The 27,802-nt window shown below is 45.2% G+C and overlaps 1 protein-coding gene across 2 annotated transcripts in view; it reads left to right on the forward strand.

Moving 5' to 3' along the window:
* The window catches only part of eefsec (eukaryotic elongation factor, selenocysteine-tRNA-specific), a 496,741-nt gene that overhangs the window by 291,664 nt on the left and 177,275 nt on the right, over positions 1-27,802 (forward strand). For both annotated transcript variants that reach the window (XM_063068244.1, XM_063068243.1), the window contains exon 6: positions 26,959-27,115. In XM_063068244.1, coding sequence (XP_062924314.1) covers positions 26,959-27,115 — 157 coding nt within the window. The remainder of the gene's footprint in view (positions 1-26,958; positions 27,116-27,802) is intronic.

Genomic DNA, 27,802 nt, shown 5'->3' on the forward strand with positions numbered 1-27,802 from the left:
AGTGAGAGCAACAGAAAAACCACAAGGACAATCCATGGCTCAAAGGATTATGTCGAGGAGAGAAAAAAAAACAATATCAGAGTCAAAATCCGATAAGATCAGTTCAATTTGCTGACCGAGAACCTGAGGGTGACCTCACTTATTTAAAGGTCTCCATTATATATTAAATTTTCCAGACTGGGAAGAATAAGACTGAGAGCAGCATCTCATCAGGTTGTATTGGCTTTAAACGCCCTGAAAGCGAGGAGCTGTGGGTGGCATGTCTTAGGTTATTCAGAGTCCATAGCGTGAGTAAATACCTCCCCGCATTATGTACCTCGCCGAACTGTGGGTTTGCACTGACGCCGAATTAAATATTTTACTCGTTTGAAGTCTGAGAAATGCATTGTTTGGTTTCGCTTGGTTGCAGAAAGTCTGCTTAAAGCAAAAGTGAAAGAATGCAGCGAGCAAGCTCCTTGCACAGATTAAAAAGGTGCAGGATGGGTGAAACATAGTTGAAGGGAAATGGTCCTGTGGGGTTATATAACAACCATTAATTCATCCGTTTGGTTCCCGCCATCTAAAAGTGGTCACCGCAATGAATTATTCAGATTTTAGTTGCTCCCCTTCTGAAGGTGATCTCAGCACCAGTTCTGTGTTCCTACCTTCTCATGTCCAATACCGAGATAATAGGCAGTACAACAGGTGAGATGGAAAAAAGGAAGAGATTTGTCACATGTACATCGAAACATACCGTGAAATGTTTTGATGGCATCGAAGACCAGGGGCCAGGCTTCCAGCACCAACAGGGCATGCCCACAACTTACTAACCCTAACTTGTACAGGTACGTCTTTGCTATGTGGGGGAAAATCAGAGCAACCGGAGGAATCCCATGTGGTAACAGGGAGAACCTAAACTCCTTACAGAGGTGGGAGTAGAAGTGGACACCACAGCTTAGAAAGCTCACCAATATCTTTACATCCTCAGGAAGCTAAAAAAAAGATTGTCATCCCCCTATTGTTTTGCACCAATTTTTTTCGATGCACTCTATCAAGGCCTGGTCATGACCGCAAGAAACTGGATGCAGCTAGCCCGTTACAGAAACCAGCTTCCCTTTGCTGTCTCGGTAAAGCAGCCAGCATGATCGAAGATCCCACCCACCCCGGACATTCCGCCTGCTCCTCTACCCCATCGAGCAGAAGTTACAAAAACCTGAAAGCACTTACCACCAGGCTCAAGGACAGCTTCTATTTGAAAAGACTATCAAACCGTCCCCCTAGAATGATAAGATCAACTCTTGACCTCACTATAACCTTGCACCTTATTGTCTGCCTGCACTTTCTCTGTAACTGTAACACTTTATTCTGCCTTCTGTTATTGTTTTCTCTTCTACTACTTCGATGTACTGAGGTGATAAATTAATCCGTGTGGATGGCATGCAAAATAAAGTTTTTCACAGTACCTCGGTACATCACAATCAGAATCCGGTTTAATATCACTGGCATATGTCGTGAAATTCATTGTTATGCGGCAGCAGTACAAAGTAATATATAGTAATTTTTTTTTAAATGCTAAACACCAACATTTTGTATGTATGACAATAATATACCACTTTAGCTCAGTGGCACTCCTGACCTCACATCATTGATAGCAAAATGTTTGCCCCGAACTAACTTGCATTTGATAAGCTCAATTCGTGACCTTTGATTTTGGATAACCAGAGCAAACAGTGTTTGTATGTAGTTTCTACTGCTCTGTCCTCCTTGTTTAACCTTTTCTTATTTGCTTGCAACCAGTTGTCCTTTTCTATTATTTCCTTAATTCTTCCTTTCATTTTACCTTTACCTTTCGTATTTTATTTTAATAATTTGATTGTCTTTCATTCATTCCTTATGCTGCGCTCTTTGACAACTACACTGCCCACAGACCACCTTGGACAAAAAGCAGCTGAAGGCTGAATTCCATCCAGAAACCTGTGACCTAGTGAACAGAGTGTGAGTGGAAAGAACACAAGTCTTTCTTATTGATAAAGACATCCATTTAGAACGGAAATAAGTCATAGTCAAAGTCATAATCATACTTTATTGATCCCGGGGGAAATTGGTTTTCGTTACAGTTGCACCATAAATAATAAATAATAATAGAACCATAAATAGTTAAATAGTAGTATGTAAATTATGCCAGGAAATAAGTCCAGGACCAGCCTATTGGCTCAGGGTGTCTGACCCTCCAAGGGAGGAGTTGTAAAGTTTGATGGCCACAGGCAGGAATGACTTCCTATGACGCTCTGTGTTGCATCTCGGTGGAATGAGTCTCTGGCTGAATGTACTCTTGTGCCCAACCAGTACATTATGTAGTGGAAGGGAGACATTGTCCAAGATGGCATGCAACTTAGACAGCATCCTCTTTTCAGACACCACCGTCAGAGAGTCCAGTTCCATCCCCACAACATCACTGGCCTTACGAATGAGTTTGTTGATTCTGTTGGTGTCTGCTACCCTCAGCCTGCTGCCCCAGCACACAACAGCAAACATGATCGCACTGGCCACCACAGACTCGTAGAACATCCTCAGCATCGTCCGGCAGATGTTAAAGGACCTCAGTCTCCTCAGGAAATAGAGACGGCTCTAACTCTTCTTGTAGACAGCCTCAGTGTTCTTTGACCAGTTCAGTTTATTGTCAATTCGTATCCCCAGGTATTTGTAATCCTCCACCATGTCTACACTGACCCCCTGGATGGAAACAGGGGTCATCGTTACCTTAGCTCTCCTCAGGTCTACCACCAGCTCCTTAGTCTTTTTCACATTAAGCTACAGATAATTCTGCTCACACCATGTGACAAAGTTTCCTACCGTAGCCCTGTACTCAACCTCATCTCCCTTGCTGATGCATCCAACTATGGCAGAGTCATCCAAAAACTTCTGAAGATGACAAGACTCTGTGCAGTAGTTGAAGTCCGAGGTGTAAATGGTGAAGAATTTCTTTAGCCAGAGGATGGTGAATCTGTGGAATCCATTGCCACAGATGGCTGTGGAGCTCAAGCCAATGGGTATATTTAAAACAGAGGTCCATAGGTTCAAAATAGATCCATCAACAATTCTGTGAACAAGCATGTAGACCTCGATCCTATTTATGAGCTGATGTGGGCAAAGTTCCAGACCATAACGCATGAAGTTCTCCACACGGCCAATCAGTGACATAATTTCCTCCCCACATCACAACTGAGTTTCTGAAATGATGACCTAACAGCTGGTAAGCATAGAAACGGCAAGCATTTGGAGGAAAGGTTCAAAGGTTCAATTTATTATCAAAGTATACAATTCTGAACAACTTCTTCTCCAGATAGCCACAAAAACAAGAAAGAGAAGAACTGCAGCACAATCACCAACCCCCAAATCCTCCTCCCTGCACAAACATGAACAAAAACAGAATAGGCACATTAGCTCCCAAATGCCCTTCCCCTGCATACAAAAAAATGAGAAAGTTTCGGTGAAAAACACAGAATGTAAAAAAACTGTCTATAACCAAAGTCCATATAAAATAATGCAGGGAATGTGGGTAACATTCTCTGGGCCCAGCAGCCCTTTCCCTCTGATAGCAGAGCGATCCCACCAGCAATCAAAAGGCAGGCAGCCGGCGCTCACTTTGCCTCAATGTTTCAATCTCCTTTGTCACTTTAATCACCAAACAATGGAAGCTTTAATTGGTGAAATACAGCTGAACACCAGCTTGTGCCCTGCAGCCATCCCACAGCTTTCTCACCACAAAGTTCGCTCACGCTGCCTCTGGCTCCCGGAATCCTCTCAAGAGACTGCAGAGCGCTGGAACACCCAAATGATCTCCAACTTCAAATCACAGGCTCCAACAGTTCCAGAATCACAATCAAGATGAAAAACAAACGTAAAAGACATAAAAGAAGTGGAATATATGATCTATCCCGAAGATGTCGACCAAAGGAGCATTGTATGCAGGCGCCATCTTGACTAGTTGAGGACATACCATAATTAACAGAGCAATGATGATGTCTCCTCGTATGGTGAGAAGGTGTTTGCTAGTAAGTTGCCACAATCGAAGAGCAACTTAACCCAACGTTCAGATGTTCTTCATAAGTCGAGGTGTCAAAGGTTACAGGGAGAAGGCAGGAGAATGAGATTGAGAGATATCATAAATCAGCCATGATGGAATGGCAGAGCAGACTCAATGGGCTGAATGGCCTAATTCTGCTCCTATGTCTTATGCTGATTGGCAGCTCCTGCATGCTGCTAGTGCCGGACTGTATCACTCTCTGCTGTTCCTCTGGATTCATCAGCTGCATGGAAAGGGGGAGCCTGCTACATTGGCAACCTATTGCTCTCCATATCTTACTGCCCTGGCTTGCATATCAACTTCAACAGCTTAGAAACAAAATCCATTTTTGATCCCGACCAACGGAGAGCCGTCGGTTCATGGGTTCACTGTCGGTTCAGAAATCTGATGACTGGGGAAGAAGCTGTTCCTAAAATTCAGATAAAGGCCAATTAAAGGGTAACACATATTAAGAAAAATAATTTTAGTTATGATTTGGATATTTGACTCAGCTTTTTCCTGCAATGTTTACACAAGAGTAGGAGGCAATCATTGCAAATCCAAGCCCACAGCAGGAATGAGGATCTGAATAGGAAACTGGTTCCTGTGAAAAACTGGTTCCTGTGAAAAAGTTACCATAAGAAATATACAAAATTAAATAAGTGGTGCAAAAAGAGAGTGAAATAATGAGGTCGTGTTCATGGGTTCATTCTCCATCGATCTGATGGAGGAAGGGCGGAAGCTGTTCCTAAAATGTTGAGTGTGGGTCTTCAGACTCCTGTATCTCCTCCATGATGGTAGTAATGAGAAGGGGGCACGTCCTGGCTGGTGAGTGTCAAAGCAGGATCTCCCAGTGGCCACACATTTTAATTCCACATCCCCTTCCCATTCTGACATGTCTATCCATGGCCTCCTCTACTGTAAAGATGAAGCCACACTCAGGTTGGAGGAACAACACCTTATATTCTGTCTGGGTAGCCTCCAACCTGATGGCGTGAACATCGACTTCTCAAACTTCCGCTAATGCCCCACCTCCCCCTCGTACCCCATCCGCTATTTATATACACACATTCTTTCTCTCGCTCTCCTTTTTCTCCCTCTTTCCCTCTGACTATACCCCTTGCCCATCCTCTGGTTCCCCCCGCCTTTCCCTTCTCCCTGGGCCTCCTGTCCCCTGCTCCTCTCATATCCCTTTTGCCAATTAACTGTCCAGCTCTTAGCTCCATCCCTCCCCCTCCTGTCTTCTCCTATCATTTCGGATCTCCCCCTCCCACTCCCACTTTTAAATCTCTTACTAGCTCTTCCTTCACTTAGTCCTGACGAAGGATATCGGCCTGAAATATCGACTGTACCTCTTCCTAGAGATGCTGCCTGGCCAGCTGCGTTCACCAGCAACTTTGATGTGTGTTGCTTGAATTTCCAGCATCTGCAGAATTCCTCGTGTTTGAGTGTCCTTAATGTTGGATGCTACCTTCTTGAGAGTTGTACATGGTGAGCAGGCTGTCCATAATGAACCGACAACCATCAGCAGTTTTTTCCAATCCTGTGCATAATCCTCTGCAAATGAAGCTGTGCACAGCTCCTCACAGAAAGACCTGTCCAGCTTTCAAGCATGAATTACAGTACACAAAACATACAACAGAACAGCACAGTACAGGCCCATGATATTGGGCTGACCCATTGACCTACTCTAAGATCAAATCTCACCCTTCCCTCCCACAAAGACGTTCATTTTTCTTTCGTCCATGTGCCTTTCTGAGAGTCTTTTAAACGTACTGAATGTATCTGCCTCTACCATCACCCCTCACAGAGCGTTCCACACACCCTTCACAGAGCGTTCCACACACCACTCACAGAGCGTTCCACACACCCTTCACAGAGCGTTCCACACACCCATCACAGAGCGTTCCACACACCACTCACAGAGCGTTCCACACACCCATCACAGAGCGTTCCACACACCCCTCACAGAGCGTGCCACACACCCCTCACAGAGCGTTCCACACACCCATCACAGAGCGTTCCACACACCCCTCACAGAGCGTTCCACAGACCCATCACAGAGCGTTCCACACACCACTCACAGAGCATTCCACACACCCATCACAGAGCGTTCCACACACCACTCACAGAGCGTTCCACAGACCCATCACAGAGCGTTCCACAGACCCGTCACAGAGCGTTCCACAGACCCGTCACAGAGCGTTCCACAGACCCATCACAGAGCGTTCCACACGCCACTCACAGAGCGTTCCACAGACCCATCACAGAGCGTTCCACACACCCCTCACAGAGCGTTCCACACGCCACTCACAGAGCGTTCCAAACGCCACTCACAGAGCGTTCCACACACCCATCACAGAGCGTTCCACACACCCCTCTCAGAGCGTTCCACACACCCATCACAGAGCGTTCCACACACCCCTCACAGAGCGTTCCACAGACCCATCACAGAGAGTTCCACACACCCATCACAGAGCGTTCCACACACCCATCACAGAGCGTTCCACACACCCCTCACAGAGCGTTCCACACACCCATCACAGAGCGTTCCACACACCCCTCACAGAGCGTTCCACAGACCCATCACAGAGCATTCCACAGACCCCTCACAGAGCGTTCCACACACCACTCACAGAGCGTTCCACAGACCCATCACAGAGCGTTCCACACACCCCTCACAGAGCGTTCCACACGCCACTCACAGAGCGTTCCAAACGCCACTCACAGAGCGTTCCACACACCCATCACAGAGCGTTCCACACACCCATCTCAGAGCGTTCCACACACCCATCACAGAGCGTTCCACACACCCCTCACAGAGCGTTCCACAGACCCATCACAGAGAGTTCCACACACCCATCACAGAGCGTTCCACACACCCATCACAGAGCGTTCCACACACCCCTCACAGAGCGTTCCACACACCCATCACAGAGCGTTCCACACACCCATCACAGAGCATTCCACAGACCCCTCACAGAGCGTTCCACACACCACTCACAAGGCGTTCCACACACCCCTCACAGAGCGGTCCACACACCCCTCACAGAGCGGTCCACACACCCCTCACAGAGCGTTCCACACACCCATCACAGAGCGTTCCACACACCCTTCACAGAGCGTGCCACACACCCCTCACAGAGCATTCCACAGACCCCTCACAGAGCGTTCCACACACCCATCACAGAGCGTTCCACAGACCCCTCACAGAGCGTTCCACAGACCCATCACAGAGCGTTCCACACGCCCATCACAGAGCGTTCCACACGCCCATCACAGAGCGTTCCACACACCCCTCACAGAGCATTCCACACACCCCTCACAGAGCGTTCCACACGCCACTCACACAGCGTTCCACACGCCCCTCACAGAGCGTTCCACACGCCACTCACAGAGCGTTCCACACGCCCCTCACAGAGCGTTCCACACGCCCATCACAGAGCGTTCCACACACCCATCACAGAGCGTTCCACAGACCCCTCACAGAGCGTTCCACACACCCATCACAGAGCGTTCCACAGACCCCTCACAGAGCGTTCCACACACCACTCACAGAGCGTTCCACACACCCCTCACAGAGCGTTCCACAGACCCATCACAGAGCGTTCCACAGGCCCCTCACAGAGCGTTCCACACACCACTCACAGAGCGTTCCACACACCCCTCACAGAGCGTTCCACACACCCATCACAGAGCGTTCCACACGCCACTCACAGAGCGTTCCACACGCCCAATCACAGAGCGTTCCACACACCATTCACAGAGCGTTCCACACACCACTCACAGAGCGTTCCACACGCCCCTCACACAGCGTTCCACACGCCCATCACAGAGCGTTCCACACACCCATCACAGAGCGTTCCACACGCCCCTCACGGAGCGTTCCACAGACCTATCACAGAGCGTTCCACACACCCCTCACAGTGTTCCACAGACCCATCACAGAGCATTCCACACACCCCTCACAGAGCGTTCAACACACCCATCACAGAGCGGTCCACACACCACTCACAGAGCATTCCACACACCCCTCACAGAGCGGTCCACACACCCCTCACAGAGCGTTCCACAGACCCATCACAGAGCGTTCCACACACCCCTCACAGAGCATTCCACACACCCATCACAGAGCGTTCCACACACCCATCACAGAGCGTTCCACACACCCATCTCAGAGCGTTCCACACGCCACTCACAGAGCGTTCCACACACCCATCTCAGAGCGTTCCACACGCCCATCACAGAGCGTTCCACAGACCCATCACAGAGCGTTCCACACGCCCATCACAGAGCGTTCCACAGACCCCTCACAGAGCGGTCCACACTCCCCTCACAGAGCGTTCCACACACACTCATCACAGAGCGTTCCACTCACCCATCACAGAGCGTTCCACACACATCTCACAGAGCGTTCCACACGCCCATCACAGAGCGTTCCACAGACCCCTCACAGAGCGTTCCACAGACCCCTCACAGAGCGTTCCACACACCACTCACAGAGCGTTCCACACACCCCTCACAGAGCATTCCACACACCCCTCACAGAGCGTTCCACAGACCCCTCACAGAGCGTTCCACACACCCCTCACAGAGCGTTCCCCAGACCGATCACAGAGCGTTCCACACGCCCATCACAGAGCGTTCCACAGACCCCTCACAGAGCATTCCACACGCCACTCACAGAGCGTTCCACAGACCGATCACAGACCCTCCACACACCCATCACAGAGCGTTCCACACACCCATCACAGAGCGTTCCACACACCCATCACAGAGCGTTCCACACGCCCCTCACAGAGCGTTCCACACACCCCTCACAGAGCGTTCCACAGACCCCTCACAGAGCGTTCCACACACTCCTCACAGAGCGTTCCCCAGACCCCTCACAGAGCGTTCCACAGACCCATCACAGAGCGTTCCACACGCCCATCACTGAGCGTTCCACACGCCCCTCACAGAGCGTTCCACACACCCCTCACAGAGCGTTCCAAACACTCCTCACAGAGCGTTCCCCAGACCCCTCACAGAGCGTTCCACAGACCCATCACAGAGCGTTCCACACAGTCCTCACAGAGCGTTCCACAGACCCCTCACAGAGCGTTCCACACACCCATCAATCTCTGTGTAAAAAAACCTACATCTGACATGCCCCCTACTTGTTTCTCCAATCTCCTTAAAATTGTGACCCCTCGTATTAGCCACTTCTGCCCTCGGTGAAAGTATCTGGCTCTCCACTTGATCGATGCCCCTTATTGTCTTGTACACCTCTATCAAGTCACCTGTAATCCTCCTTCGCTTAAAGAGAAAAGCCCTAGCTCACTCAGCCTGTCCTCATAAGTCATGCTCTCTAATCCAGGCAGCACCCTGGAGAGATGGGAAGGGGCGGGGGTGGGTGGTGAGGAATCGTAGGTGTTTTGGCAATTCCTTTCTTTGGCATTTCCTTTGCCCATTTCCAGATGCTGCTCGATCTTCAGACCCTCCTGCAAGTTGCTTGTTGCCCCGGATTCCAGCATCGGCAGTCTCTTGTCATAGACTTATGTTTGCTTCAACGAGGTCGCCTCTCGCTGTTCTCATCTCTGGGGAGCACTGACCCATTCTGTTTACTCTCTTCCCGTCCACACCAGGAAGTAGCCTGCAGAACTCTTTTTTGTGCTGGGCCTTTATTGAAAGTATATTGTTCCATAAGTAGAAAGGTCATTCTTAAATACAATATTCCAGATATCTTTCCTAGAGGCTTTATAATTCAAGTGAGATATCTTTTCATTGTTACCATCAGGAAGGAGGTACAGAAGCGTGAAGGTACACACTCAGCGATTCAGGAACAGCTTCTTCCCCTCTGCCATCCGATTCCTAAATGGACATTGAACCCATGAACATTACCTCACTTTTTTCTATATATATTATTTATGTTTTGCACTATGTTTAATCAAATTATTTAATACATATATATATATACATACACTGTAGTTGATTTACTTTTTTTGTTTCTACATTATCATGTATCCCATTGCACTGCTGCTATTACGTTAACGGATTTCACCACTCGTGCCAGTGATAATAAATGTGATTCTGATTCTGAGTCTGACATCACTCTGATACTCAGGATCAGGATCAGGATTATTATCACAAAGCCTGTGGACCAGCCCAGTCTACCATGGGTAAAGCCCCCCACCCCCTGTGTGCACATCTGCACGAAATGTTGTCACAGGAAAGCAGCATCCATTATCAAGCACCCCCACCACCCAGCCCATGCTCTCTTCTCGCTGCCGCCATCAGGAAGAAGATACAGGAGCCTCAGGACTCACATCACCAGGTTCAGGAACAGTTATTACCCCTCAACCATTCAGTTCTTAAACCAAAGGAGATAACTTCACTCAAACACGAGGAATTCTGCAGATGCTGGAAATTCAAGCAACACACATCAAAGTTGCTGGTGAACGCAGCAGGCCAGGCAGCATCTCTAGGAAGAGGTACAGTCGACGTTTCAGGCCAAGACCCTTCGGTGTGTAACTTCACTCAACTTCACTTGCCCCATCATTGAAATGTTCCCACAAGCTATGGACTCACTTTCTCATGTTCTTGATATTTATTGCTTATTTATTTATTCATTATTTTTGCTTTCTTTTTGTATTTGCAGCTTGTTGTCTTTTGGACAGTGGTTGAATGCTAAAGTTGGTGTGGTCTTCAATTGATTCTATTATAGTTATTGCTCTATTATGGATTTGAGTATGCCCACAAGAAAATGAATCTCAGGGTTGTGTTTGGTGACCTGTATGTACTTTGATAATAAAACTTACTTTACACTTTGAACTTTGAGATGTTGTGAAACTTGTTTTGGGGCTGCAGTACACTGCCACACACAAAATACTGCATACTATAAACTGCAATAAGAAACATCTATTTTAAAAATTAAGTAGGTAGTGCAAAAAGAGAGCAAGAATATGGAGGTAGCGTTCGTCGGTTCATTGTCCGTTCAGACAGAGAGGAAGAAGTTGTTCCTAAAATTCAGAGCAACACACACAAAATGCTGGAGGAACTCAGCAGGTCAGGCAGCATCTATGGAAATGAATAAACAGTTGGCATTTCATGCCAAAACCCCTCATCAGGACTGGAAAGGAAGGGGTGCAGAAGCCAGAATTAGAAGATGGAGGGAAGAGGAGGAGGTCAAGCTGGAAGGTAGTAGGTGAAGCTAGGTGGCGGGGGAGGATGGATTGAAGAGAGAAGCTGGGAAGTGATAAGCGGAAAAGGCAAAGTGTTGGAGAAGAAGGAATTTGATGGGAGAGTCGCTAATGAGAGCAAAAGAAGGAGAAGGGGAATTAGGGGGACGTGACAGGCAAGTGAGGAGAAGAGGTAAGAGGCCAGAGTGGGGAAATGAAGAAGAGGGAAGGGGAAGGAAGGGGAAATTACTGGAAGTTGGAGAAATCAATGTTCATGCCATCAGGTTGGAGGCTATCTAGATATAATATGAAGTGTTTCTCCTCCAACCTGAATGTGGTCTCATCATGATAGAAGGGAAGGCCGTGGACTGACATGTCAGAACAGGAAGGGGGATAGGAATCGAAATGGTTGGTCACCAGAAAATTCCACTTTTTGTGATGGAGTTAAGGTGCTCAACAAACCTACATCAGGTCTCACCAATGTAGAGGAGACTGCACCAGGAGCACCAGATACGGTAGATGACCCTAAAAGATATTCATGTGAAGTGTTTCCTCACCCAGAAGGGCTGTTTGGGGCCCTGATTGCAGCTGGGAGAGGAGGTGAATGGCCAGCTGTAGCACTTTGGCCACTTCGGGAGACAAATGCCAGGAGGAAGATTAGTGGGTAGTGACGAATAGACAAAGGAATTACGGAAGGAGTGATCCCTGTGGAAAGCGGAGAGTGGGGGGGGGGGAGTGGAAGGAGGTAAAAATGTACCAAAAATTCTGATTCCTTTGTGATAAAGGCCAATTAAAGGTTAGCAAACATTAAGAAAAAGAATTTTAGTTATGAACTGGATATTTGACTCAGCTTTTCCAACAATGTTTACACAAGTGTATGAGGCAATTACTGTAAATCCAAGCCCACAGCAGGAATGAGGATCTGAATAAGAAACTAGTTCCTGTGAAAGCCCATTTAACTTCAATGTGATCTTCACAGGGTGGCCTCCTTTTTCTTGTCTTTCTTGTTCACTTTTTCATTCTTTTTTACTTTGTGTTGAATTGTTCATTTCTCCCTGTCTCCACTTTTTTTTCCCTTTTCTAATCTGTCTGCCTTTCTTTCTAAATCCCTTTCCAGTTCACAGGCTTCAGTTTCCCAAGTGCTGGCAGTACAGTGTCCTGATACCTTATTTGGTAAAAGATGTTAATATTTAAAGATTTCAACCATGGATCGTATGTACTGTAGTTGTTGGTATAATTGAAGCTAGTACTGCATTATGTAAAGTCAAAATCAAAGTATATTTGTTATGAGCATATATTTGTATGTTGCTTGATTCTGATGTTTTTCCGATCCAAAGGTTCTTTGAAGGTCAAGAATGAGGCATAAAACTTGTAGCTTACAATCGTTTTATTAAATGTTAGAAGAGTAAAGAAGTGTCAAGAGAACAAAGAAAGACCAGACTGAAAAGTAGTCGTGATCACCTCTTACCAGACTAGAGATAACAGCAAATTCCAGTGATAACTATTAACCTTTAAGATAGCCAGATGCAAGAGGCCTGACACCTGCTACCGGGAACTAAGAAGTTTCTGGAAAAAGCAGAAATAACTGTGCCATTATTATTTGAAAATTCACTGAACCATTTGATGAATATAGATGATAATATAAAAATATGAGCAAGCAGTGTGAAAGTAAAGCAAAAAGAAAAATAACAATTCTACACCCTAATCCAACATTTTGTTACAATATCCTACCTTGAGATTCATTTTCTTGCAGGCATTTACCAGAAAAGATAGAATGTATGAAATACTGTACGTACAGAAAGACTGACAAGTAACCAATGCATGTTGGTAAATTGTGCAAGGGGGTGTCACGTTAGCATAGTGGTTAGCACAAAGCTTTATGGCACCAGCGACCTGGGTTCAATTCCTGCCACTGTCTGTAAGGAGTTCGTACGTTCTCTCTGTGACTGCGGGGAGTTCCTCCAAAGACGTACTGGTTGGTAGGATTAAATTGAGGGCTTGCTAGGTGCTGCTGCTGGAAGAACTGGAAGGGACTATTCTGTGCTGTATCTCAATAAAGAAGTAAATAACACTGAAAATATGAGTTGTGTCCGTGAAAGTGAGCCTGTAGGTCGTGGAATCAGTTCAGATCCTGATGGTCGAGGGGTAATAACTGTTCCTGAGCCTGGTGGTGTGAGTCCTGAGGCTCCTGTACCTCCTTCCCGATGGCAGCAGCGAGAAGAGAGCACGGCCTGGATGGTGGGGGTCCTTGCTGATGGATGCTGCTTTGATGATGAAGATGCCAGGTGCCCTCATTACAACTACACTGTACATTGAAGAAATCTGTGCTTAAGGGGTAACGTATTCTGTAAAGGAAAAGAGGGGAAGAAGCAGAGAAAGGAATCAAAGTCAAAGTGCATGTATTATCAAAGTATTTGTGCAGTATACAACCCCGAGATTTGTTTTCCCCACAGACAGACACGAAACAGGCAAAACTATAAAACCCATTTAAAGAACATCAAACCCGCCCCCACGCACAAAAAAAAGAACAAATCGCACAATCGACAAAAAAAAACACAGTACAAAACACCAAATTACAAAGATTGCAAAGACATTGAAAGAGTCCAGGCATATTCAGTTCAGTTCAATCCAATGCCACACTGCTTGCTATCTGCAGGCCACAGCGCCAGTCTGCCTCGATCAAAATTGCACAGAACAGTAACAAAAAAGGAGTGACCAGAAAGAAAGGTCATGGATTGGGAGAGAGAAAAGAAAAATATCTCAATGCAGCCTTTTTATCCTCTGGAATGTCCTGGAATACTTTTGCTTCCAATTGTATGGTATGTTCTACTGCAGGAGTCCCCAACCTTTTTTGCACCGCGGATCGATTTAATATTGACAATATTCTTGTGGACCGGCCGACCGGGGGGGTGGAGAGGGGGCCGGCAGTGTTCAAGTAGGGTTAAACTCACCTCAACATGTCTTTTACAGTTAGCGTTGCCAACTTTCTCTCTCCCAAATAAGGGATAAAAGTAGCAGTCAAATCCCGGGACACTTTACCCCCGGAAAGACTACCATGACCATGAAGCCCTGTGCGGGCACTTGTGTGCGCATGTGATGTGCACATGCGCGTACGTGCCGATTTTTTTTCCCACAAATCGGTTTTGCCTTCATCTTTCCCACTACACTGTATATACATTATTTCTACTTTATACAGGCTGTGTATTTATCATATCATTCCTGCTTTTACTATATGTTAGTGTTATTTTCAGTTTTATGTGTTATTTAGTATGATTTGGTAGGTTATTTTTTGGGTCTGGGAACCTTAGCAGGGGAAATAATGGACAAGGGCGGTCCCGTATGGGACAAACCAATTTAGTCCACAATACAGGATGTCCCGGCTAATACGGGACAGTTGGCAACCCTATGTTCAAGTTCAACAGTGTGTGACAGGGAATAAGGAAAGGTGCAGCTGACTCATATCGTTTCCTCGCGGCCTGGTAGCACATGCTTTGCGGCCCGGTGGTTGGGGACCGCTGTTCTACTGAGCCTGTCCCAGTAGGCACGGAGGCACACAACATGGAGTAAAGGCCCTTTGGCCCAAATAGTCTTAAATATGTTTAATGAGGCTGCCTCTGTAAATATATTTAAGACACAGTTAGATAGATTTTAAATAGCAGAGGAATTAAGTGTTCTGGGGAAAAGGCAAGTAGGTGGAGATGAGGCCACAGTCAGATCAGCCATGGTTTTATTGATGGCAGAGCAGGCTCGATGAGGCAATTCCTGCTCCTAGTTCCTCCGTTCTGATTCAGGAAGCCCTTGGTTAGGTTAGAAAGTTGTTCTTTGTCATGCATTAACAAAGTGGAGAGGAGAATTACAGATCTGTTACCCTATTGTCTATTGTTACAAAATTGTTGGAGTCTTTGATCAAGAACATCTTGTAGAATTTTAGTTGTTCTGAATGAGTCAGCATGGAATTGGAAAAGGCGGATCAACCTTAGTTGACCTGATCGAACTTGAAGGACAGGGGATGAAATTCATGTGGAATCATAAGAGGTGGATGGCGAATATGAAAGGTTGTTGAATTAAAAGCAAATCTTATTTCTGGTAAGACAGTGGAGCACTGGGATACAGCAGCTTCTGCAGGGTCAACCAAAGGTGGTGTTGTCTTTTTTAAATGTAGTTTTTACAATTGCAAAGACCTGCTGCAGGTCTATCCCATCAGTGAGTTGCTTGTTGGCGGAGAAACTGAAGGAGCCAGAGTCGGTGTGGACCGTGATGCTGCCTGCGACAGAGAGGTGTGCAGAAAAACGGCAAGTTATCATCTTAGTTGCTTTTCTTGTGATCGGAAGACCCTGTTGGACGTTCGTGGTGTGGAATGTTGCAAGTTTGATTCATTGGTGAATTGGGGAACAGCGAGGGAGCTGTGTGCCCTCAGTTGTAGCAAGGACTAGGCCCCAAGCCCCAATGTCAACTATTTGTAGCCACCCAGGGGAAGGCGTCAGAGTTGGGCACTCCACCAGTGTACCAGAGGCAGTAAGGTGAAGTCCGTGTGGCCTCCCCCCTCAGTATTCACTCGACAGAAGACGAGCTGTATTGTGTTTGACTGCAGACTGCTGCAGCATTCATGGTCTTGGGGACTTGGACTATATTTTTTCGTGTGACTGTATTTTACTGATATCTTATATGGACTGGCTACCTAATATGTGCTTTTTGTGCCTTGTGCTGTGTGTGACTGTTGGAGCTGTGTTTTGTATCTTGGACCCAGAATAACGCAGTCTGGTTTGACTACATTCAAGGGTATTCATGTATGGATGAATGACAATTAAATTTGAACTTGAACTTGAATTACTGATTAAGAAATTGGCTGAGCCACAGAGGCTAGACTAAGTATAGGACTGGCTGGGTGTGACCAGAGTTGTCCAGCAAGGATCTCAACTCCATTGAATAATGTAGCTACGTCTCAGAATTTGCCAATGGCATCAGCAGCGTTGTGAGCGGTATTAGTGGAGAAAGACACTTGACTCCCGAAACATTCCCCATGAGTGGGTATAGCTGCAAGGCAGTGGAGGTTTGAGATCAGAGTTTTCCTTCTCCCCAATGAGCTGCCAATTATGGCTAATGAGCCATATTTGCTGAAAGTGACTGGTTTTGAGGTGCCAGTAACCCGCCTCTACCCTTCAGTAGAAATGGTTCCTCCAGGCTTAGTAGCTGAACCACATATGAAGGCCAGGGGGTGGACTCGGTTGTCAGAGGCTATTTGATACGCACACCAGTGGGAGCATTTAATAGGTAGTGTGAGTTTATCCCCACTACCTCCTCTAGCTATAACAACCTTAAGGAACCACAAAGACGCTAATATTTTGAGCAAATGCGCAAAACTGTGTTAAGTAATTTTTGAATGATTAATCGTGAAGAACTGGATTCTGTGGTGGTGTGACAAGGCTTGTGAGTTTATCTTATTTCGAGATACAGCAAGTCATTCCATTCCAGCCTGACAAAGCTGCACTGCCCAATTGCACCCAGAACACGTACATCTTTGGAATGTGTGAGGAAGCAGAGCACCCGGACAAAAGCCAGGTGGTCATGGGGCGGACATGCAAACTCCTTGCAGACAGCAGCAGGAATTGAACCCAGGTCACTGGCGCAGTGCCGTTAGCGGGTACAGAAAGTAGGGTGTGTACTGTGCTGGGACACTGAGCTGTTCTGGAAACCATGTCTCAGAATGGATGCAGTATATTGACCTAAGCATGAAAGCCACTAAGTTCACCAGAATGTTTCCTGAACTCCAAGGATTAAAGTACATTGAACAGAGTAGCACAGGACCAGCCCTTCAGCCCACAATACGGTGCTAAACTAATTAACCTTAGCCTCTTTATAATCACCACACATTCAGTACTCTGCAAACATCTTAGGCACATACTGTGTGTATATAGCTAGGGTGCCTAAGACTTGTGCAGAGTACTGTAGTAATTTTATGTATTGTCTGTACTGCTGACACAAGAAGAAAACAAATTTCATGACATATGTGAGTGATGATGATGAACCTGATTCTGATATGGGTCTCTATTGTGGACTGAGAGTGGGAAGGGGACAGGGAGATGGGAATCATAGAAGGCGAGAAGGGAGGGAGTGGGAAGCACCAGAGAGACATTCTGTAGCGATCAATAAACCAATTGTTTGGAATCAAATGACCTTGCCTGGTGTCTCAGGGCTGGGTGTATCTGTACCAGAGCCAACCCTGCCCCTGCTCCTGGCACTCCTTCTCTGTCACCTGTCCCACACCCCTCCCGCCATTCCCAACATCCTTTGCTCCCGCCAGACTGACAAACTTGCTCTCCACTTTATGCTGACAAACACAGTACTGTGCAAAAGTCTTAGGCACCCTAGCTATATATATATGTGCTGAAAACTTTTGCACAGCACTGTGTCTGCCTCCACCACCAGCCCTGGCAGTGCATTTCAAGGACCACCACTCTCTGTTAAAAATCTTTCCAGCACATCTCCTTCGATCTTGCCCCCTCTCCCCTCAAGTGCATGCCCTCAAGTATTAGACATCTTGACCCTGAGACATACCTGTAGAATCTGGCTGTCCACTCTATCTATGGAGTGTGTCATTGTCGGAATGTGTGACAACACTACCAAGTACACCCATAGATTGTATTAGTTGTTAACTCAAGTGACACATTTCACTGTATGTTTCGATGTACATGTGATAAATGAAATTAATCTGAATCTGATTTGACACTGGTAATTTTATAAACTTCTGTTTGGGTTTGAAGGGAGACTTCTCAGACAAATATTTATTAATTGAAATCTAGATAATTAGTGATGATTTAATCAAAGTTTTCATTCTGTTAAGAGAGGGAAGCTGTTGGAAATCTAAATATTTAAAGCCAGATCAATGATGCCAAGAAATGTACAGGGGGTGGTGGAAATCCGAAACTCTTTGAAACTCATGCGGTCTCGGCCTGAAACGTCGACTGTACCTCTTCCTAGAGATGCTGCCTGGCCTGCTGCGTTCACCAGCAACTTTGATGTGTGTTGCAACTAATGCTGATAGTTTTCAACCTGAGGTTGATGGATTTTGTAGAAATGTGGCAGGAGTGAGTGTATGAGATTAGGTTACATATCAGTCATGATCTTAGGTAGCAGAATTTTTTTTTTGTGTGGCCTTGTGTCTCAATTATAAATGAGACGGTAAAGAGAGCATGTTGCGATGAAGACAGTAATACAGATGCATCACAGCTTGTTATGGCAATTGTTCTGCCCAAGACTTAAAAAAATTGCAGAGATGTGGACACAGCTCAGCACATCTTGCCTCCTCGCCATTGAATCTGTCTACACGTCCCACTGCCTCAGGAAAGCAGTAGACATAATCAAGGACCCCCTCCCATCCCGGTCATTCTCTCTTCTCCTCCCCTTCCACTGGGCAGAGGGTACAAAAGCTTGAGGATGTGTACGACAAGGCTGAAGAACAGCTTCTAACCCATTGTTATCAGACTATCGAGCAGATCTCTCAGATGTTCAAGGTGAATTCTTGATCTCTCAATCTACCCTGGTCATGACCTTTGGAATTTATTTGTCTGCCTGCACTGCACTTTCTCTGTAACACTCTATTCTGCATTCTCTTCATGCTTTTTGTTTTGTCTTACCACAAGCTAATTACGATCTATTTAGGTCGTGCACATTTCACTGTATACCCATACTTGGGACTGAAAATCTAGCTGAGTGGTGCCATAACAACAACCTCCTATGCAGCATCAGCAAGACCAAGGAGCTGTTTATTGACCTAAGGAGGAAGAAACCAGAGGCCCATGAGCTGGTCCTCATCAGAGGGACAGAGGTGGAGAGGGTCAGCAACTTTAAATTCCTCTGTGTTAGTTTATCTGGGCCCAGGACGTAGAAAGTACAGCAGTGCCTCTACTTCCTAAGGAGTTTGCAAAGATTTGGTACGAGATCTAAAACTTTGACAAACTATAGATGTGTATTGACTGGCTGCATCACAGCCTGGAATGGAAACACTGAAGCCCTTGAACGGAAAGTCCTACAAAAAGCAGTGAATATGACCCAGTCCATCACAGGTAAAGCTCTTTCAACCATTAAGGATACCTACACGGAGCATTGTTGCAGGAAAGCAGCATCCATCATCAGGAACCCCCACCAGCCAGGTCATGCTCTCTTCTCGCTGCTGCTGTCAGGAAGAAGGTATAAGGAGCTTCAGGACTCACACCACCAGGTTCAAGAACTGTTATTACCCCTCAACCATCAGGCTCTTGAACCAAAGGAGATAACTTAACTCAACTTCACTTGCCCCATCACTGAAATGTTCCTACAGCCTATTGACTCAGTTTCAAGGACTCTTCATTAATGTTCTCAATATTTATTGCTTATTTATTTATTATTATTAATTCTTTCCTTCTGTATTTGCATGGTAGTGTTTTTGTACACTGGTTGAACTCCCAAGTTGCTGCAGTCTTTCATGTTATGTTATGATTATTATTCTGTTATGGATTTACTGAGTGTGCCCAGAAGAAAATGAATCTCAGGATTGTATATGGTGGCATATAGGTACTTCGATAATAAATTTACTTTGACTTTAACATGTGACAATAATAAACCAATTACTGATTGAAACAGTCAGCAACTGGATACAGATATATTGAATGTGTGAGTGAAAATGGATTTTGCTGTAAGAAACTGTGAGTTTAGTGTGCACCTTGATGAGAGGAATCTAAAGATAAACTAATATGTAACTGGAGAAAGATTAATAAATTGGTTTATTATCACATGGACTGAAATACAGTGAAAAGCTTGTCTTGCATACTGTTCATACAGATCAGATCATTACACAGAGTATTGAGGTAGTAAAAGGTAAAACAGCAACATAGTGCAGGATACAGTGTTACAGAGAGAATGCAGTGCAGGTAGACAGTGAGGACAGTGCAGGTTGACAGTGCAGAATACAGTGTTACTGTTACAGAGAGTGCAGTACAGGTAGACAGCGAGGACAGTGCAGGTTGACAGTGCGGAATACGGTGCTACTGTTACAGAGAGAGTGCAGTGCAGGTAGACAGTGAGGACAGGGTGGGTAGACAGTAAGCGCAGGTAGACAGTGAGGAGATCAAGACAGAAGGGTCTCGACGTTAATGTGCCTGAACCACAAGGTTTAACAAGGAAGTGGTTAGACCTCAAGACATAGGAGCAGAATTAGACCATTCAGCCCATCAAGTGTGTGCCATCATACCATCATGGCTGACTTATTATCCCTCTCAACCCCATTTCCTTGCCTTCTCCCCATAAACTCTCTGACTAAACATGAACCTATCAGCCTCTGTCTAAAATATACCCAATTTGACCTCCACAGCCGTCTGTGCCAATGAGTTCCACAGATTCACTGTACCCTAGCTAAAGAAATTCCTCCTCATCTCTGTTCTAAAGGGACATCCCTCGACTCTGAGGCTGTGTCCTCTGGTCTTAGGCTCCCCCACCATAGGAATCACCCTCTCTCCATCTACTCTGTTGAGGCCTTTCAACATCCAATAGGTTTCAATGAGATCCCCCTGCCCCCCATTCTTCTAAACTCCGGCAAGTACAGAGTCATATGTTAACCCTTTCATTCCCAAAATCATTCTTGTGAACCCTCTGGACCCTCTCCAATGCCAGCACACCTTTACCTAGATAACGGGCTCGAAACTGCTCACAACACTCCAAATGAGGTTTGTCCAATGGCCTATAAAGCCTCAGCATTACATTCTTGCTCTTGTATTCTAGTTACCTCAAAATAAATGCTAACACTACATTTGCCTACCTTACCACCAACTCAACCTGCAAGTTAACCTTTAGGGAATCCTGCACAAGGACTCCCAAGTCCCTTTGCAATTCTGATTTCTGAATTTTCACCGTATTTAGAAAATAGTCTACACCTTAATTCCTTCTACCAAAGTGCATGACCATACAGTTCCCTACACTATATTCCATCTGTCACTTCTTTGCCCATTCTCCCAGTTAGTCTAAGTCCTTCTGCAGATTCTCTGCTTCCTCAGCACTACCTGCCCCTCCACCTACCTTCGTATTGTCCGCAAACTAGCTCACAAAGCCATCAATTCAGTCTTGATGAAGGGTCTCAGACCTTTTCCATCAACGCTGACTGGCCTGCTGAGTTCCTCCAGCATTTTGTGTCTGTTGCAACTATTTAGTCATTTTGTTCCCCTTATTTAAAAAATGTTATAGTGGTAATGGAAACAATCTAAAAGAGATTCATAAGGCTAATATCTGGGATGAGAATTGCCCAGTCATGAGTGAATAAAGAAGTTCACTCTATATTCTTTAAAAATTTAAGATTAGTTTCATTTCTTACATGTACATTGAAATATTGAAACATACAGTGAAATGTGTTGTTTGTGTCAATGACCAACGCAGTCCGAGGATGTGCTGGGGGCAGCCGACTAGTATCACCATTCTTCTGACACTAATATAGCATATCTTCGACTTACTAATCCTAACCCGTACATCTTTGGAATGTGGGAGGAAACCCACACAGTCACGGAAAGAACGTACAAGCTCTTTATTGACGGGGCAGGAACTGAACCGCCGTCACTGGCAGTGGAACGTGTTACGTTGACCGCTACGCTACCTTACCATACTGACCTTTGTCGTTTAGAAGAGAGTGGATTCTGTTTGCCTCACAGCAGAAAGAACGTCACTGAGCTGGAAAGTGTGCAGGAAAGATTCAGAAGGAAAGAGCGAAAGATTAGCTTTATTTGTCACACAAACATCAAAACATCAAAACATACGGTGAAGTGTACATTTATATCAATGACTAACACATATGAGGATGTGCTGGGGGCAGCCCACAAGTGTCGGCATGCTTCTTTCGCCATCATAACATGTCCATAACTTATCCTGATTTGTGCGTCTTTGGAATGGGGGAGGAAATTGAAGCATTCAGAGCACACCCACGTGGTCATGGGGAGAATGTACAAATACCATGCAGACAGTGGCAGGAATTGAACCCCAGCTGATGATCACTGGTGCTGTAAAGTGCTGCTTTAACCACAACACCCTATTTTCAGAAATCTTTCCACTTTCATTACACATGTAGTGCAAACGTAAAAATGACTTGTGTGTGTGTGTGGTTGAATGCTCTTGAATATCAAGTCTTCTCTCAGCCTGGAGTTCACCAAGTGATGTTGAAAAGCTCCTATAGATTGTAAGCAGATTAGATCGGGAGTTGGGATCTGTCTTTACCTCCGCAGCTCATGTGACATCAGGAACAAGAAAGGCAAGGGGCCTTCAACTTTCTCTCTACCTAATCTTTTGTTTATGTTGTAGGGAAATCCACTTTAACGTTGTCTCTGTCTGGCATTAAGGAGGTTTTGATCTTTGTCTGGCATTAATAAAATCGGTCTGCCCTTTGCACCGCTATTTATTCCTCATAACTGTGCCCATTATTTGTACGTTCTCGCTGCCGAGTGAGCTGCTCAGGTTTACTGGTGGAGAGGTGTTTTTGTGTGGCTCCTCACATCACGGGCGCTGGAATCAGTTAGCCAGACACTTGTTGAAAGTGAAAGGAGAGGATTACTGCAAGACAGCTGACCATTTTGAATGAATGACTGGGGCAGAAGTTGGTGGCCGTGGGTTTTGGGTCGAACTGGGCTCAGAAAGCACTGGTGCATTATAGTTTAAACTAATAGAAGTCAGCCAACTCTCTGTCTGACAGTTGTCATTTATGTTCAATGCTGCCACAAGCAAATTTTCATCAGGACCATAAGAAAATAGGAGCAGAATTAGGCCATTCAGTCTACTTCACCATTCCATCATGGCAGATTTACTATCCCTCTCAACCCTATTCTCCTGCCTTCTCCCTGTAACCTTTGACATCCTGACTAATCAAGAACCTACCAGCCTCCGCCTTAAAAATACTCGATGACTTGGCCTCCACAGCTATCTGTGGCAATGAATTCCACAGATTCACCACCCTCTGGCTACAGAAATTCCTCCTTAGCTCTGTTCTAAGGGGACATCCTTCTATTTTGAGGCTGTACAGTCTGATCCTGGACTGTCCCACTACAGGAAATATCCTAGAGATTAAACTAACAAGAGTCAACCACCTCACCGTCTGCCAGTCATTGATATTCAACAGTGCTACAGTCAAATTTCCCAACGTATCTCAGTGATAATAGACCTGATTCTGATTTCTCTAACTTCTGGTAATTTCTCTCCCTTGCCCTCTTCTGTCTTTTTCCATTCCCCATTCTGGTTTCCCTCTTACCCCTCATTCTTCTCACCTGCCCATCACCTTCTTCTGGCATCCCTCCTGTCTCCCTTTCTCCCTTGGTCTACTCTCCTCTCCAATCAGATTCCTTCTTCTTCACCCCCTTACCTCCTCCAGCTATCAGCTCCCAGCTTCTTACTTCATCACTCTTCCCCTACGCATCCATTTTACCCCCTCGGCTGATCTCACTTGTCAAGTGCTAGCTTGTCCTTCCTCTCCCCATGTGTTCCTGTTTTGGCTCATGCCCCCTTCCTTTCCAGTCCTGATGAAGGGTCTCAACCTGGAATGTCAATTGTTTATTCCTCTGTATAGATACTGCCTGACCTATTGAGTTCTTCCAACATTTGTGTGTGTTGCTCTAATTTTGTTGTTTTGAAGATTCCTTGGAGGGATTTGAGCTCCTGTCACAGTATCAGCAACGGTGTACTCAAAACTCTAACTGATAATGGGTGAAAGAAGGGTCATTTTGTGTGGTGTGTGACTCTGTGAGCTGAGGTGGTGTGTACATCACTGTAAACACCTGTGAATGCCAGTCAGCTGTGTGGGCGGAGAGTCCGAGGCATTATTTTCAGACGCTGTTACTAGTGTGGGGCAGGAGGAAGATTAAAGTTTGACAAGGATGATGCCAAGACCAGAGGGCCTGAGTTATTGGAAGAGGTTCACTAGGCTAAGTCTTTATTCCTTGAATCACAGGAGAATGAATGTGGTGCATGGCCAGGTGGTTATGGTGTTGGACCAGCGATCTGAAGGTTGTGAGTTCCATGAGCAAGGCACTTAACCACACACTACTCCAGTCCACCCAGATGAAAATGGGTACTGGCAAAATGCTGGGGGTTAACCTCGCGATAGACTGGAGTCCTATCCGGGGGGCAGTCTCGTACTCTCAGTCGCTTCACGCCACAGAAACCAGCATAAACACCAGCCTGATGAGCCTATAAGGCTGAGGACAGACTTTAACTTAACAGGAGAATGAGGGGTGACATTTTAGAAATGTTTAAAATTAAGAGAGGCATAGATAAAGTGGATGGTTACAATCTTTTCCGCTGGTAGGGGCAATCCAAAGCTAAGGGACACAGGTTTCAGATGAGAGGGGAAATATTTAAGAGGGACCTTTTTCACCCAGAGGGTAGTGAGTGTATGGAACAAGCTGCCAGAGGAAGTGGTTGAGGCAGGTACAATGGTATCATTTACAAAGAATTTGTACAGGTGCACGTAGGGATGGGGCTTCCAAACACAGGAAATTGGGTGGGCACTGTGGTCAACATAAGCTGGTTGTGCCGAAGGGCCCGTATCCATGTGTTATTGCTCTGTGACTGCAGTTCTCAAACTCTTTCTGCTCATGGCCCTCTTGCGACTTTCATTTACCTCTCTGGCCCCCACCCTCCATCGTCTACGTTTGTTGCTAAAGTTTTTATTTAATTCTAATAAGCTCTCAATCTGTGTCTTAACAGGTTATAGGTATTATTATATGTTAAATATATAATGTCCCAAGTGTATATGAAAAATAAAACTATTTCAAAGCTCTGAACTGGGTATATATAATGTTCCTCCAACCAGCAACAAAAAAGAGCTTGATATTGTTTCTTTGGGTATTTGATTCCCATTGGAGGATCAGAGGTGGAGAGGGTCAGCAACTTTAAATTACTCAGTGGATCATTTCACAGGACCTGTCTTGGGCCCAGCACTTCAGTGCAATTACAAAGAAAACATGCCAGCTCCTCTACTTCCTCAGGAGTCTGCAAAGATTTGGCATGACATCTAAGACTTTGACAACTATAGATATGGTGGCGTGTATATTGACTGGCTGCATCACAGCCTGATATGGAAACACCAATGCCCTTGAATGGCAAATTTTATTGAAAGTAGTGGACACAGCCCAGCCCATCGCAGGTAAAGCCCTCCCCACCATTGAGCAGATTTACATGGAGCACTGTCGCAAGAAAGCAGCATCTGTCATCTGGGACCTCCAGCACCAAGGACATGCTCTCTTCTTGCTGCTGCCATTGGGAAGAAGGTACAGAAATCTCAGGATCGCAACACCAGGTTCAGGAAGTTATTACCTCTCAACCATCAGACTTTTGAACCAAAGCGAATAACTTCACCTCAACTTCTCTTGTCCCATCATTGAAATGTTCCCACAACCAATGGGCTTGACTCACTTTCAAAGACTCTTCATCTCATGCTCTTGATATTTTTTACTCATTTATGTTTTATTATTATTTTTTCTTTCTTACTTTTTTTTGCAAACTAGTTGATCACCCAAGCTGGTGTGGGTCTTTCATTGATTCTATTATGGTTGTCATTCTAGTATGGATTTATTGAGTGTGCCCGCAAGAAAATGAATCCCAGGGCTGTATATGTACTTCGATGATAAGTTTACTTTCAACTTTGAACGTTAAACTAGTGAGATCTTTGCACCTGATGCAAACTAGTGGGTTTTTGCATATCTGGTTGCAACTTAGTTAAAAATAATTGGAGATCACCATCATTTAGCAGTTTAGAAGTTTCTGGAAGATGACTCCACTGCAGTAACAGAAGCCCTCGTGTCACATTTTTAAAGTATTATAACACCCATGGGTCAGTAGCAGGCAAACTGAACCAGCTTCCTGCTGCATACTCATTGATTGGCCTTGCTGAAGACAACCCCGCCCATTCTTCAATTTGTTCATGATACTCATAACTGTTTTAATACAAAAACAGGCCATATTAACCCCCTTCTGATAAGGATTTTGATATGGAAAACCTGGCAACTTCTAACACGTAATTATCTAAAACAGAGTTGCCATAATCACTTGCTGCTGGAGCGTGTTGTAGGGTGTCATGCTGCGTCACACCCTGCCACTGTTTAATGAGTGATTGGAGGGTGGATGAGGATCGGGGCTCAGCTGGCTGCCTTGCAGCATGTGAATGGTGATCTGTGCGCGGTCGAGCAGGAGCAGAGATCGACGTGCCGTGCTCCCCTCACCCACAGGCTAAGCTCTTTTGCTGCCTCATTTGCTCCATCTACCATATTTTCCCATTCATTTCATTCAGGGTTCCAATTAAGCTAAATATATTTATTTCTTTTTATTAGTAATATTTCTTTAAAACTTGGAACTTATACAGAAAGTCCTATGGCCCCCAGTTTCTTGTTTTTTCCCTACGAAAGCCAGCACTGTATAGGTATAGGAATTGGTTTATGATTGTCACATGGACAGAGATACAGTGGAAAGCTTGTCTTGATTCTGTTCATACAGATCAGACCTTTACACATTGATTGAGGGAGTACAAGGTAAAACAATAACATAATGCAGAATGAAGTGTAACAGCTGTGGAGGAGGTGCCCATGATGCTGCTGCAAGTATGTTTTTCATTGTACCTGTGTGTAGAAGTACTTGTGAAGATGACAATAAACTCAACTTTGACTGTGAGGGCAATCCACCAGCAAGTATCAGCTTTCCAAGGAGTGAAATGGAAGTTTGACTTCCCGCTGAGGCCGTTTGCTTTCTCCCCTTCAGGTCTCGGACGATTATAGCGTCATTGGCCGTTCCCTGTTCAAGAAGGAGACCAACATACAGCTGTTTGTCGGAATGAAGGTCAAACTGTCAACGGGTGAAGTCGGAGTGATCGACGGGGGCTTCGGCCAGAGTGGCAAATTCAAAATCCGAATTCCAGGTAGGTGCTCACTTAGCCAAGGAATTATTCCAACAAGGGAGAAGTAAATTGCTCCCTTTGTACTTGTGCAAGCTCCCAAACAAAATTCTGTCCAATTAGATCCCTCTTTCCCAGATCTGCGTCTTATTTTGCTCTAGGATGAGTGACAACATTTGGGGCTTAAATTTTCCTTTTTCTTATTTTTGGTTAATCTTAAGTGTGTTTTCTGTTTATTTTTAGTATTTGATGTCTTTGGTTATTGATAAACTTCAGCCAAACGATGCTTAATTTTTTTCCTTTTTATTCCAATTTTGGATGTATATACTATATTTTTGGTAAATTGGTGTTGTTAGTTATTGATAAACTTCAGCCAATCAATACATGAAGTTCCATTCTCGAGCACAAGTAGGTTGAATTTGGTAATAATATGTGGTATTTAAAATGAAATTACCTTCTTAGAACTTGCTATCATCCACCAGATCACTATTGTCTTACCACTGACCAATGCAAACAGATACATAAAGTAGGTCTGTGGTTTGGAGATGCATTTTGGAAGAAATGTGATTGAAAATTTAAACTTTGCATTGATGACACTTGTTGATATCAGAGTATTTTATCAATAAAATGAACTTATTTCAGTAGTTAAGTTGCTATGATTTCCTTTCCTTTGGTTTAAGTTAATTAAAACGGGAAAATGCACACCTCAAA

This window comes from Mobula hypostoma, chromosome 15 (genome assembly GCF_963921235.1).
Source record: "Mobula hypostoma chromosome 15, sMobHyp1.1, whole genome shotgun sequence".
Taxonomy (NCBI): Eukaryota; Metazoa; Chordata; class Chondrichthyes; order Myliobatiformes; family Myliobatidae; genus Mobula; species Mobula hypostoma.